The sequence below is a fragment of the Rhipicephalus sanguineus genome, chromosome 9, assembly GCF_013339695.2.
Source record: "Rhipicephalus sanguineus isolate Rsan-2018 chromosome 9, BIME_Rsan_1.4, whole genome shotgun sequence".
Lineage (NCBI taxonomy): Eukaryota > Metazoa > Arthropoda > Arachnida > Ixodida > Ixodidae > Rhipicephalus > Rhipicephalus sanguineus.
The window spans coordinates 27301440-27316777 of record NC_051184.2 but is presented as its reverse complement, the minus strand read 5'-3'; the positions used below and the strand labels follow the sequence as shown (position 1 = coordinate 27316777).

The 15338-nt window shown below is 44.3% G+C and overlaps 1 protein-coding gene across 5 annotated transcripts in view; it reads left to right on the top strand.

Moving 5' to 3' along the window:
• LOC119404834 (protein Hook homolog 3) overlaps window positions 1–15338 on the top strand; it is a 36657-nt gene that overhangs the window by 11878 nt on the left and 9441 nt on the right. For 2 of the 5 annotated variants that reach the window (XM_037671506.2, XM_037671507.2), the window contains exons 14-21: window positions 1356–1520; window positions 1989–2058; window positions 3190–3274; window positions 4616–4633; window positions 6895–7035; window positions 10817–11007; window positions 11322–11422; window positions 12503–12673. In XM_037671506.2, the coding sequence (XP_037527434.1) occupies window positions 1356–1520; window positions 1989–2058; window positions 3190–3274; window positions 4616–4633; window positions 6895–7035; window positions 10817–11007; window positions 11322–11422; window positions 12503–12673 (942 nt within the window). Of the gene's footprint in view, window positions 1–1355; window positions 1521–1988; window positions 2063–3189; window positions 3275–4615; window positions 4634–6894; window positions 7036–10816; window positions 11008–11321; window positions 11423–12502; window positions 12674–15338 lie in introns of all 5 variants that reach the window. The other 3 variants (XM_049419031.1, XM_037671508.2, XM_049419032.1) reach the window with 3 other exon arrangements.

Sequence of the window (15338 nt, the reverse complement as noted above, 5' to 3'; positions counted from 1 at the left end):
GATACGAGATGCTCTGTTCTTTGTTCTTCTTTATACTTATAATCTAAGGACAGTCTCGAAATATGTCTTTCTCTGCTATATGCAGTCTATCTAAATAAAATCTTGACTAATTCACATTCAGTAGACTCTCGTTAAACAGAACCTGAAGGGACCAGGAAAATATGTTCCGTTTAACAGGACTTTCGTTTACGTGCATATAATTCAAGTACGAAACCAGTCATATTAGAAGCAGTTGTTTCATTTAAGCTGCAGTTTCGTTTAGAGGGGTTCTGCAATACTTACTGCAATACATCAAGCTTATTGCCTGATGAATCGACTGCTGCAAAAATTTTTAGAATCCGTCAAGTACGAGCGGAGTTGCAGGGATTTGCCGCACACTTTAAGCGCTTTCTCTCTCCTCTCGTACCAGTGAGCGCGCTGAAAGCTACGCAGGGAGGGAGATGATAAGGGGGCAAGAAGATACGTCCCTTCATCAGCGTGTGTCATGACCTTGAGAACTTTCTTTTAATTTTTTTCTTTGAACACTCGGTTTACTTTCAATGTAATTGTGAGCACGCGCGTGGGCATGTGGCGGCATCTCACGGCTGCCCCGGTAATTATGCAGCTCACGATGCTCAAATCAGCCAGTGGTCATGGACTTTGGGTATATGGTGCAGTAATTTGGGTATGTGGCATCATTTGTAGAGAGAAGAGGGAACGATATCTAGCGTACTTTGAGAATTAATTATAAATCCCAGGTTGCGTGCTGCACTTTAATGTTTGGCTCACATGTTCTTGGGAGCCTTGACTACCGATCGGCAGCGTTTTCTGACCGTACTGAAGAAGTGTTGCAGGGCCCCTTTAAGAGATATCTGTTTACTGAGAGTTTACTGGATTAGATACGTGCCCCAAAGTTTATAGTTTTTAAATAATTTGCATTTATGTTTAATTAGTTGTCCAAGCTTTGTCATTTGTTAACTTTCCTTTAGTCTTTTTGCCTTTGTTTACTGGCTTGTAATTTACAGAACGACTATGTAGCTAAAGTACTTTGCACAAGGTTGTGTCTTTCTTTTCTGTCATTATTTGTCACCTCATTATTTTTTACAAGTCAATTCTGAGTCTTTCTTTTCGCATCTCTTCCACTTAATAGTTATCTTTCCTTAGAATGACAGAAAGCTGAGCTAGTTGATAGTGATTCAGGTAGGGCCTGCTGTCTTTTATCATTTATCTTTCTTGTTGTTTTCTTTTTCCTTATCTAATCGTCACTTTAAGCAAACTGGTCTGTGATGCAAGATAAAGCTAGACTGCCTCTCTCGTGTGGCACTCTCGACTCTCGCCTATGCATGTTCCGACGTGAGCTTGACTTCGTTTTGCAGGATGTGAAAAAGATGGCAGCGTTCAAGTCGCAGGCCGACCTGTACAAGAAGCAGACGCAGGAGCTGCGGCTTCAGCTGGCCGACGAGACACGGAAAGCCAACCGCGCCGAATTCGAGGCCAAGAAGCTGCACGAGAAGTTGGCTTCACTGCAAACTGAGAAGGAGGTATGTAGTTCCCATCACACTCAGGAGCTGGAAACCTGCGTTTCCAGGTGATGAAAACCTGCGTGACGGAAAACTGCATTTCCAGATCTAGCAAAGTTGGAAAACATTTCACCATATCAACCTCCGTAGCAGCAACGCCTCCAAGTCCTAGTCTGAAATGAAAATTTATGTGGATGTTGCGTTCATGTTAACCATGCACTGACGTTTACGTTTAAGCACAGAAAATCACTGTATTTGTGTGCAGTGAATAACAAGCCATGTTTGGATGTATTGTGTCATAGCCGTAGTCATATTTCAGGGCCCAATGCTCATGTACATTAGGAAAAGCCCAGGTGGCTAAGATTATTCCAGGGCTCTGTGCTGCAGCAGCCCTAATAAACCACTGCATAGTTTTAAGAGGCCAAACCCTACAACTAAATCTTATTTTTAAAATTTCTTGCGTGTTTGAGACTTTGTTTCTCTCCCCAGCGACTTGTTGCTGAACGAGACTCCTTGAAGGAAGGCTTGGAAGATCTACGCTGCTCTCAACTCCAAAAAGGCGAGTTATGTATATGGAATTTCTGCACCTGCATTGTCTAGCATCAATGTGGCGGGTAGCACTTGTATATCTCTTTCCTGCTCGCGGCAGGTTATCTAGGTAACTTAGAGTGAGTGCCTATAGCGATTCCATGTGCAAAAAAAAAAAAGTCAGTTTTGGTACAAGATGGTTGCGTCATCTGACCTTACAGCATTGAAAGATGCGTTTCATCACAGTAGTGACAAATGCTGTGAATGTTTCTTTGCAGCAAAATAAACATTTTGCTATTGCCATCACATCGTACAATGACAAACACTTCGAAATTATCGTGAAAGTAGCATCAGAGTAATGCTGGCAAACATGGTATCAAGCTGAAGCAACTGCCAATGCTATGTGCAAAAATAGATAGAAAAATTGGATGGCAGTTTAATTGCAGGAGTTGATGATGTATACATTGCACTCCTATTTATCCAATCTTCAAATCATTTGACTACATGCTTGTTTGGGAATCGAGACATGGCCATCTCAAAATTCCACATAACCTGAACGGATTTCATGAGTTAAAACAGTTTAGTAACCCCGAGGAGGTGTAAAGGAAAATTTCTGGAGTGGTAACCTCAACTGAATTTTACTGGCAGTGGGGAAGCCAGTGCTTGGCTAAACTTCAGCCTTGAAAGCTTGTCAAACTAGTCGGTTTGCAGACACAGTATTGCTCTTGCCCTGCTAGTGTAAACTCTAGACGAACTAGAAAATAAAAGCGTGTTGTTTTGAACTGAGGCATTACCATTGAGTGAGTACAGATTTTATGACCTTCCGTGCAAATTGTCGTGACGTTTAAGTTTCCCCCTAAAACCAACGACACAAACGTGCATGTTGAGCAGTACCTATCCATCAAAATTGACCATGTTGAGACGCCGGAAGCGATAAGAAATTGTTTTATTGGTCTCTGCTATGTATACATATGCTATCAACCAGGTCATAGTAATATGGCGGCAGTTAGCGTCATGTTTTGTGCACCATCTCCACTCCAGTATTTATTTGAGATGTGTTCTAGAACTTCTGAAGATTAGGAACTGTTTTGCATTGTTGTCATGTGATCTGTCGTGGTTTGCTGGGTGGCTGACTTTTTTTCTGTTTTTGCTGTTGGTGCAGAGAGTTCTCATGTGCAGAGCGGTGCCAAGGCCGTTGGAGCGATCTCAGATTCTGACATGCTCGAGACTGTGCCTCCTGAAATCAAGTGAGAAATACTTTTGGGCAAAGCTGTTTAAAAACTCAAGCGCACCGCAACTCGGCGTACTGTTAATGTTGAGAACGGGAAAAGCCATTTAGGTTATGGCGAGCGGACACAAAATTGCTGCTAAAGAGTCAACTTGCACGTGCATTTGATGGACACAGGTGGCAACTCCAGAATTCTTCTATTTCCTTTTGGCATGTTGCACACTTCTGTAAAAATGTTAAGTCTTGCATATGTTAATCTGAATTGCTGCGCAGAACTAGCACTGAAATGTGTGTTATAGCATGGCCCTATGTTAAAGAAAGGGCAGAAGGCGAACTCAAATGTGTGCACTTATGAGTTTGACTTGTTCATGCATTTGGTAGCTGAATTATCCTGAATTTCTCATATAGCGATTTGTATTGAAAGTTTAATGGAAGAAAATTCATTGACTAATTATTCTGGCTTCTAATATGGTAAATTCACATTAACTGCTGTGAAGCACATATGGTGTTAAAGAGACAGGGCATGCAAACACGAACACAACAGAGAAGTCAAGACACCACAAATGCAGACTAACAACTGAAAAGGCACACAACGGCGGAAAGGAAAGAAGGCACGAAAATTTATCTGCGCATGCCCATGCAATAGGCGAACCTATCAATCCGGCACGCATGGTGGTCTACGTGAGAGATAGCTATTCAGACACTTGATTTTTTCTTTATGCAGGTTAATCGATGGTTGGCTCATGCATGCGCTACCACTATATGCCTGGCCTCAACCATTAAATGTGTTTCTTCATTCCTGTGCTGGTACAAAATAGCGCATTCATCGAATTTTGTCGTGCACTTGCACTGTCAACAATGTAAAGATAGATTAGACTGTGAGCCTTTGGTTGGCGACCTCTTGTGTTCCGTTAATCTCTGATTAATACAGCGAACCGTTTGCCCTATGTAGAAGCAGCCGCAGCTAAACGAAATCTTATCCACCACACACGTACGGCAATCAGTAAATCTGTTGGTATGTTTCACGAAACAAATGCTAATTTGCTTCTTGTCTATCACCTGCTCATACTTTCTCTGTACGGCGGCACGTATGGTGCTCTTTCTCCAATAGCCCGCTCCGTGAGTCGAGTCACAGTGATATGACGTACAATAATTTGCAAAAACCTATACAGCAAAAAAACGATGCTCGCTTTAATTTACTAGTCAACTTCGCTGCTTTTCGTCAGATATGCGCTGAAATGCAGGCATGCAGGACGTGCTTGTGGCAACCACTTTTGAAGTTGTGTATGTCTTGTCGCGGTGAGAGTGTGAATAAATAAAACCTTGCATACCACCTTATGCACAGATGCTTGCTTTTCAGCTGTATGGACATTGGGACGTAAGTACTATGCAGTGTGCATGACTTCACAACAGGCTCTCAGTGTCATTTGGCAGTGTGACTTGTACTTGTGGCTCATTGGAAGGCGCATTGCGGGGGCTGGCATGTGCATCTTGGGGTTCCATGTTTTTTTCTGTGGTTACTGTCTCCTCTTTTCCTCGGTTGTTTTGCATCACCGTTGCTGTCACACTTTGTAAGGTTTCCACTTTTCATCATAGAGGGATAAGCTCATGTATGTGTGTTTCTACAGGCTATCTCAGTTACATAAGAAACATATAGAAGGACCCTGAAACGGTTTGAACAATTGTGTACAATACTATTGAGCCTTCAGCATGGGCCTCTTGAATCATTTCAGGTTTTTGGTTTGTCCGTAACACTTTCCACGTTGGTGTGTTACTGGAATACCAGATGGCATCTGCGCATGTGTGCGCCTTCACGGCACGTAGATTTGTTTTCACGGAAAGGAAACTACTCGCCGGATATGTCTTATGTTTTTGGCCTTATCTTGTAAATTCACGTTGTTCGTGGCTACTCGCGAAGTGTGAGCACCAAGTGCAACCACGTTGTTTGCACAGAGTTACCGTAGCCGTAAACGCGAGAGGCCGGAGAGGTGGCACCTGGTGGGGCCGAGATGAACCAGGCAAACACAAAATTGTTATTGCAGAAGCATGGTGCATTCAACTTCTCTGCTGGTGTAAATTCCTTCCAGCAGCGCAATGCCAAATGAGTTGCCTTTTTAATACTTCTTTTCTAAAAAATACTGGGGAAAAACAAACGTCTGTATAATTGTGGTTGCACGAAGCGTCACAAGATGTCGATACCATTGTCCAGTAACTCGGCATTCCGTACACACCTTTTGCGTATACCAGAATACCGTACACGCTAGAAACTTCTATTACGATTTTGCCGCGGCAGTGATTGAATCTTATCTGAATTAAATATGTTTTAAATGCAGTTATCATCATCATTTAGTGGTTTATGAAAATGCAAACATATATGTTTACATATGTACGCAAACGTTTACCGATGGGGAGATAAAGCTCTGCTAAAATGTGTTCCAGTGGCGCGGTAAATATAATCCGCTTACACCGTAACATAGAAAAGTATACGGACAAGCTAAAAACCTCTATTAACAGAACAATTTAACAGACTACAGACTACAGGTTGCAGTGGCATTGCCCCGCCATGTTTTCAGTTTTCCCTCTCTTGGGACGTTGCTTGTGCGTCCGATCTGATTGGCTTTTAGTGGGGCAGAGATCAACCAGACAAACATGGAGCACGACCTTTGTGATCTACGTTGGGGTGGCAGAGGATCGTGGAATGCGGAGCTTAGCAACAACCCATCGGCAACAAAGTTGAAAAAAAAAAGAAGACGTGGCTTAGGAGGGGGTAACCTTGAATCACCATAGCTCCCTTGATGCAGTGTGCCTCTCTTACATGATGGTACGAATGACTGATGCTCGTTGTAGCCTAACCACTCATTACACAGCATCACAGAACCGTTTCAGGGATACTTTTAAGGAGGTTACACCAGCATGTTTGAAACAACTTTCGGTATGTTTGCCTTACCACTACCTGTTTTTGATGCCTACAAGAAAGTAAACATGTTGATGCTTAGTGTACAGAAATACCTATGTTTTAGGAGAACACATAACAGTCAAAATGGTGGTTAGGCGGGCTTCTTGGTACGTACGCATAGTTTTTCAAACAGCGCAAAAACAGGACACCGAGAATAGACCGCACAACACAGGCGCAACACAGCGCCTGTGTTGTGTGGTCTATTCTCGGTGTCCTGTTTTTGTGGTGTTTGTAAAACTATGTGTACATAACATTCCGTTTGGAATAGTATTCTCAACATTTCTTGGCCTTTATGAAGACCACACAGTGAAAGGTTACTCTGCAGGACTTTATTCAAAATTAGATAATTTTGAATGAGTTGCACATCCTAAAGGTAGTTTACCTTGTGTCCTCATCTACAAGGGTATTTGGAGCATAAGTTCAAGTGGGCAATGTTAGTGAATAAAAAAACACAATTTCGTACCGACCAATAGATCTATTCATGAATTGAACAAAAATCAGTGGATACTTCTTCGTGTGGTCGTAATTCAAACTTGGCTGAGTAGATAATTTGCCATGAGACTGTTTTTTTTTTCTCGTGGTTTCAGTGGTCTGCGAATTTTTGTGGTTGGTTGTACACTCACTCCTTTCTTTTGTGTGCGCTTGTTCATGCGAAACAAGATTTGCATTTTGCGTGGCCGTAGGGAGAAACTCATCAGGCTTCAGCACGAGAACAAGATGCTGAAGCTGGAACGAAGCTCGAGCGAAGGCCAGCAGGTGACCTTACTCAAGACCATGCTCGAGGACGCACAGTCACGCCAGAACGACCTGGAGACTGAAGTCAGGTGCGCACTTCACAGAGCTCGCTGTTTTTGCGCTGCACTCTCAGAGGCCCTTTTTACTCGGCCGAATTACCACTGTATAATGTGCTGCTGTTTGCATTGATTGCATGCACTGAGATATTAATGTTGAGTTGCGGGAACTGGTGCAAGCTGTAATATTGAACAATGAAAGGCAAGCAAAAGTGTCGGCTTGTAGTAATAAAGAGGGCAAAACGAGACGTATCGGGAGGGGGGCAATGTTTTTGCTTATGACAATTTTTTTTTTCTAGTGCAAGAATAGGAAGTAAAGGAATTCTAAGAGATAAAAAAAAAAACACAATGCACAGGGCAAGTGCTAAGCATCAAGTGACTATAATTTAGAAAATACCACAGATGGTAGACAACTTAAGGGGGGACGCGGCTTTCGTATCGCGCAAAATGGCAAAAAAATCGATTTTTTGAAAATCACATTTTCAGTTTCTGTAGCCCTTTTTCTATCTGATTCCAAAATATCTTCACTGAAAACCACCTAGAAGTGCTTTAAAAAATTTGTTGCACGTGCTGAGTTGGCGAAAATTATTGTGGAGATCGCAAAAAAAACGGTGGTTTTCAAAAAAGTCTTGCTCCGCAACGGCACAACCGGGCGCCGCCATTTTGAGCTCGCCGTAAAGAGCATTTCTTCGTTTTCAAATTCCCCGCCTCAGCTGGCTCCTCCCTTTGAAAACAAGCGCACAAAAAGCAAATCTCTGAAGGTCGTTTCGAGGCCTCCAATTGGCCGCATCCGCCATGTTGCTCCAGCACGCCTCGTCATTGGTCCGATGCTCGCTCCGAGAGGACAGCTGTCTGCTGCAGTCTGCTTACGCGTCGCGATGTTACCTGATGTTACGACTGTCGAAAATCGCGCTACTTAGTGACGCGTTCACTCGTCCTGTGTGCACGGGTCGACGATAATTTAGAATATGATTACCCTGTAGTTTGACAGCTGCAAGCGGAAGCGCAGTCATCAGTGTACGATAGACGATAGCGTGCCGCGCTCGTCGCGAACATCGCAGATGCGCGTCTCGGGTAGAAGTTCAGCTTGTCAGCACTTCGTACTCCGAGACGAATAACTTCGCGCTACTACTCTTTGTACTCGCGATCGAACATGACTTGCTTTGAAACATCGGGCACCGCGGCCACGCACACCGCGACCGAGCTTACTGCTCGGAGTCGTGGCTAGGCCTAACTCCGCTCACGGCGCTGGTTTACGAGACGAATCCGAACTTTGCGGGCAAGGACATCGCGCTAGCGGACAAGCCGCACTGTGCTTCGTCACAAGCAGCAAATCGCATCGTCCGCTGGCTCCTCAAAAGTGCGGATGGACATTTTACGAATCGGCAGCGGACCTCCCGGCCAAGCTCGTCGCGCATTGACCGCTCGGAACAGCGGCTAGCAATTTCGCGCGTCGGCGCCGCAAAATGCGAGACCAAGCACGTTATGTGCGCCGATGTTTCGTCGCCGCGGCTAGGAGCATTGTGCATTGTCACCGAATGCCGCCAGCCAGCATATCGTGCGCCGACTTCCCGGACCCCGCGGCCGAGTACATCGGCTTGAAAGAAAGCGCTGGTGACGCAATTTAGGCACGTTTGGATTCGTGCTTGGTATCGCCGCTAGCTCTGATGAATCTTCGAAAATAACGAATGCCTCGCAAATTACCGTTTCCGCGACCGAGTGGATGATGAAACGCATCACAGGCGGGGTTTGCAAATGAGCGTGGCGTGTGTGAAGCAGGGAGTTGAATTTATATCTGACCAACTCGCGTTATTGAATAAACTGCTCAGATATTTGATCCCAGAAATGTTTGCAATAACTGTGCCAATTTTCATCAAAACCTACGAAGGAAAATGCCACGTCCCCTACCTTAATTTTATTCAGAAGGTCACTGGAAAGAATGACCTCCGGTACGCATGCATTGTTTGTGATGAAGACAGTGATACTTCCCTCACTCTGAATAAAGAACATACAGATTTATTCCACTGGCTAAAGAAGACTGTATAAATCATGTCAAAGAGAGGATGGGTACAGCTCTCCAACACATGTGTCAAGAAGGATAGACTAGGAGGATGGGGCAGCCTGACTGAAGACTGACTAGTTGTTATGGCATGGCTATCCGTGACAACATTGGCCTGACGCAGGACTTGATCAAAAGGCTCACCAGCTATTATGGCCTAGCACTGCGAAGCAACACGGACGTCGAAGATATGAAGAAAGCAGTGATGGCCACCTTTCATAATGTTTCATCGACAGATGCAGAACCTCATCAAGAGCTCTGTCCTTCCGGTGCCCGCAGCTGGTGCAGGCACCGTGCAGCAGAGGCAGAGGGGAAGCCACAACTTCCACACACGTATAACCTGCCCATCAAAGTTGTTGAAGCGTTGCGGCCAGTGTACCAACGCCTGTCTGACCCTCAACTGCAGGCTCGTTGCAGGGGCAACAAGACACAAAATGCCGCTGAAAGCCTTCACTCGGTGATTTGGTCACTAATTTCTAAGCAGCAGCATGCCTCCCACTTCACTGTGGACGTAGCAGTCCATGAGGCAGTTGCGAGGTACAATGCAGGCAACTTTCAAGCTTACACCAAGATTTGTGCTGCAATGGGTGTGCAACCTGGGGCCCTTACCCTCCACAGGGCTGCTAAAAAGACGCTCAGCGAGCAAGGAAGTCATCGCACATGCATGAAGTGAAAGGGCAGAGACGCAAAAGGTTGCGTCTACACAAGAACACCAAGGACTACAGTGCTGGTGCCTTCTAACAAATGTAAACAACTTCGAAAACTTTGATAGGCTTTTTCTCACAAGTGTGTTTTGGACATTGTGCATTGCTCGTGGAAAGAGTAGCGCGGGAATGACTGGACCGATTTTGATTCTGTTTCTTTTTCCTGAATCCCTGAACACTGCTTGTGGGTATGACATTCTTCAATTTCTTGTTTATGGCCCAGTTATTTTTCTAGATGATGATTTGTCCATGACACTGTTTCTGACAATGTGTGTCAGCAGCCATGATGATCTCTAAAAAAAAAAAGAGAATTTACTAAACAATTCTGAGAGTGTCATACCCTGTAGTCTTCTTTTGAGTAAAGATCAACACCATTTGCAGCTTCCTGGCATGTTTTGTTACAGCTCTAGGCTTTCCACAAGCAGACCATATAATTGGACCATGTAGCATGATGTAACTTGAGAACTACTCAAGGTATCATGATGAAACTGCATATTTCCCTATACAAGACACTTATTAGTATGCATACCAAATTTCATTGCTCTAGGTCAACAAACAAAAAAGCTTTTTTTCAATGCCACCTCCCCCCTTAAGTGCATGCATACCGCATCTATGTTGCTAGCAAAGCATCAAATCAAGAAAGCTAGACTCACTATTGAATAAATAGATCGAATGTCGCTAATACCGTGTCCTTCTCTTTCTTAGGATTCCCTTACTTCTCACTTTTGCATTAAAAAAAAAAAGCCGTATGTGATTCAACGCCAACTCATGCAGCAGCAAATTTTATTGAACGTTTTTACTAGCTACTTAGCAACTGTTCAGAGGTAGAAAACGTGTCTTTCTTAAAGACCTTGAAATAGGATCCGATGTTCTTTGTTTCTAGCATATGGAGGAAGACGCTGTGGGATGGGGGTGAAGGGTTGTGAAGACCAAGCCGACGAACAACTGGTTAGCACTTGGGACTTTAATGAGTATAAATCACGTAACACAGTCCGTCTCCGTGAGTGTACTCTGTTGCCGTTTGTTGATGGCTGCTGGGTGTGCCGCGCAGACTCCTGAGCCAGCGCAACCTGGAGCTGGAGAGCCAGCTGGAGGACAGCCGGGAGGCGGCGTCGGCGCATGAGGGGGCCGAGGCACGACAGCAGCTAGCCCTCGCACAGCGGCGCTGCAAGGAGCTCGAGGGCCAGCTGCGCGAGCGCGAGGCCAGCCTCGAGGCCATGGCGACACGCCTAGCCGAGTCCTGTGAGTGTTCCCTCCCCTGTCAGCTGACAGAGTCTTGTGCAAGCTTACCGCAGCTGAGAACTTCTACAAAAATCAAAACTGTGACGCGACGATGGAACACGTGTTCTGTTTTCGTGGCCATTTTATCGCTGTAACGTGACGTTCTTCGAACCGCGTTAAATGAACTTTGCAGTGGTTTTAGCCTGTTGCTCTGTAAATTTGTGCTAAATTTTAGAAATATCCAACGGCAGAGTTACAAATGGAAGAAGCACATTGGATCACAGGACTGATCAACTTGTTATCAGCTTTAAGAACGAAAACATTTCTTTCCACAGGCGAGAGCCAGTCCGAGTTGACGGAGCAGCTCGAGAAGAAAGCTGAAGAGACGAGGGTCATGGAGGAGCGATACCAGAAGTACCTCGAGAAGGCCAAGAATGTACGTAGTGAACGTATGGCAGTGTACTATCATTATGATGGTTGTGGAGTCATACGTGCAACACACCTTCAGCACAACCTAGACGTAGACAACAAAACACTGCACTGTGTCTGTTGCTGTCATTATCTACACTGCTGTGCAGAAGCTTTTGTGTTGTAGAGGTGGAAGTAGATGTGCTGTTCTTTATTACACGATAATGTTAACATGCTTGTGTTGCAAAAATTTCATTGTTGGCGTGAGTGAAAAATTCCGATGGGTGCAAAAAATAGAAACAAGTCAAACTGTGCTCGGATTGATGCCATGTTTCATGGGGGAGCTCCTTCAAACAAATTAATCTAGCTGAAACGAAAGTATTGGTTGGGATGGGAATCGAACCCAGGCTTTCCAGCTCTGAGGTGAGCGCACTACACTAACAGCCACGATGACTCAGTGACTGAAGCTGAATGAAGACGTATTTAGTGAACAAGAATGCTCTGCAGCACTTTGTGACCTTGAGGCTTGCGGTGACATTGCATGGCTTCTAGAGGGCTTCGCAAGTGGTAGCGGGAACTGTGTTTGTGCACATGAAGGTCAGATGGCAGTACCCTCGTATGATTTTGCTATGAAGAGCATATGTAGCAGAAAACACTATATTGCGTTGCGCTCGTAGAGGCAAACTGGGGCCTCCAATTTTTTTTACCTAAGGGGGTAAGTGCATTACTTTGGCTGTTGATGTGTTTGCTTGTAATAGACCAAAGAAACTATTATCATTGCATCGTGATAAAAAGGAAGCTTTTATTTTCATTTTTATGGCATACTTCATTTAGTTGTAGGTCCCGAGGGTATACCTGTTTCAAGTTGACGAGCGCTTGTATATGTCTCTTCTTCCTGTTTCTTCCTTGTCCCGTTTTGCGCCAGCGTCTTATATTTTAACTATGCACCAACTAGCCCAGCAACAAATTTTACTGACGAGTGAACTTTGTTTAAGAACACACTGTTTGTCATCTCCCAGTGCCTGTTCAACAATTTCTCTTTTGGACTTATCTTGTTTGTGCCTTTAACATCCAACTAAACTGCCCGAGATATTGCGTTTGTGCACAGGTGATTCGCACGCTGGACACGCGGTCGCCGTCGAGCGCCGAGGTGGTCGCCTTGCGTAACCAGCTTCAGGACAAGGCCAAGCACATCAGCCAGTTGCAGCAGGAGTTGGAGATGTTCAAGGCCCAGTGGGAAAAGGAGGAGCGCCTCATCAGCACAGCCTTCTACAACTTTGTGAGTCACCGGCACTTTAAAACGCTGGCCACGTTCGCGAACTGTGCCGAGTGTTGCATAATTGGAGTGCCATGTAACATGGGGATGTTAACCTTTGGAGTTTGAAATTTGCAATTTATTTTACTGCAGCAACAGATGCAAAACGTGCACAGTCGGCACCAAAAGTTTAGAGACCATTAGGCTGGAGGAAAGGGAATTTCCCGGCAATCTGTGACTGTGTTCAGTTGAGCTGCCCAGTACGTGTTGTTCGCGCGTTTTAGAACAGGCTGGAAATCTAAATTCATGGCTGCTTGTTGGAGCAGTGGAAATATTCAGCTTTTTATTGTGTAGCACTGATAGTTGGGCAAGCTGGTAAGGGTTCATGATTTTTATTGTGTATCGCAGCCTCTAAACTTATGATACTGTCTGCACATCAGTGGTAAGGATAGTGGGGGAAAAAGCTGCATCCCAAGACACAAGTATAATAGCAACAAACAGTGGTGCTGCAGTTTACAAATAAAATCTTCATAAGGTACACATCACATACACATAATCAGCTGTTTGCATGGAAGTAAAGCAGTGCATCCACTACAGCATTTCGGATATGCCATTCTTTGGTAGATGACGCAAGGTTTTGTTGGTTAATTTGCGCTTCTTTAATTAACATGCTGGGTAAGCATTATTGTAGTAGCTGAAAAGCATAATTTTTTAGAGGTTGTGGAATGTACGATTGGTCAGTGCTTCTCGTTAAACAAGAGGTCAGACTTGGTTTTACATTTGGTAAGCCTCCGATAGGCATATGACCTTTCGCTGAAGGCCAGTGTTTGCATTTATAACCGATGCTGAACATAATGAAGGTATTTTCATGTCAGGCACGATTTTATTATGACATACTTTAGCTGTATTCCGTTTCAGCAGTTTTGCCGATGGTCATTGACTCCTGGATTTTTCTTTTCAGTTTCAGTTGTTCAATTAGTGTAGATGTTCTTGAATCTAGCGAGCTATGTAAATGTTATTGAAACAGTAAAGCTCGTCTTGCAATGCTTTCTTTATAGATGGTAATCGTGTCTTGCGCTTTCCTAATTAAAGAGTCATTACATTGTCTGTCTGCATTATTGTGTGTGTAGGCAAGTTCCTGTTATAAATAGCCTTGTCTTGTTCCTTTACCTTGGATGTAATCATCAGCTGGAAAATAATATCTTTCTTTACATATCGTTGGCTCACTAGGGTCATCGGGATAATCCTCTGAGTCGAAAACCATGGAGCGTAAGTTTCAAAGCCAGTATAGTAGCGGCAGTGAATTATAACAGGTAGGCTTGCTGCCAGTGCTGTGAATGCTGCTTCGGTATTGAATGCAATAGTATCGTGAGGGCAACTTTCAGATTCTGTCCCCTTTTCTTTTCTTCAATAATGATTTGCGTTAGAATCGAATAAACATGGTAAGCGTTATTATAAGCTGCCGTTTTCATGGTAAGTGTTGTCATGAGCTGCCATTATCATTCAAAGGATTACCTTACAGCGCGCAGAAAATCAGTCTTTCTTTTGTTCCTGGAGGGATCGTGTTTTCAACTCATTCACCGGGCCTTAGTTACATTCACACCTGTGACTTGCACCGGTCACACGACGATTTGCGACTGGCAACCAAAAAGTGACTCAAGGCGACCATGTTCACACCTGCGTGCGACTTATACTCGTCGCCACACAGAACTCACCTTTGCTCGCATATGGCTCGGATTGCCATTGCCTCGCAAAATAAGCTGATGTCCTGTTCCTGCACATGTGATTGGTTCAGAGGTTTGCGACTGCAGTTGCGCGACTGAAAAATTGAGCAGCGAGTGACTGAGGCAAAGCAATCGCTTTGCCACCGAAGCGGCCATTTGCATCTATTTTATTTTATTTTATTTCAGAGTTCCTTACAGGCCCCATGGGGGGCATTGAGTAAGGAGGGCAATACATATATACACGTCAAACTGGAAAAAAAAATACAAAAGAAACATTTGACTGAGGGGGGCAATACATATACACATACATGGTGAATAGTTTAACAACAGTTTAACTTGGTTGTGCGACCGGTGCTAGTTGCATGTGTTAACGAGCATTTAGTGTAACCAAGGCAAGTGCTGCAGTTATTGCTGTCATAGTTGTGGTTGGGCACATAGGTGCTAACCAGTCAAATTAAATCTACTGTCTGGTGATGACCACTTTCAGTCTTGGTTCATAGAAATGCATAAGTGTTAGTCAGAATCGTTGGTCGGAACCAAAATTAAACAAAAAAATTGGAAGGGATGTTCACAGCGTTAGATTCAACTGAGGAGCTGTCGGTTGTCACTCCTCGTCAGCAATTATTGCAGCGCAAAATAGCGGTGCTCTGATCATTCTCGTCTTGATGATCATTGCGCATGTCATTGTTTTTGCCAGAGCTGGCGACGTCCACACAATTACGTGACCATGCGCGATCGTGTGGTCAGGAACGTAAGTATTTGCAAGAAACCCCTTAGTGGCTCTTCACGGCGTGTTTGACAACAACTTTTCATAACAACGAAAGACTTAATTCATCGTATGGGGTTTCACAGGAAGCCTATCTGGCCAGGTAAAGTCACAGCACTATAGCAACAAAGACGAACTTGGTGTTTCAGTGCCCTTACGGGAATTTCATTCAATATACTAGCACTAAAGGATCTTGTCA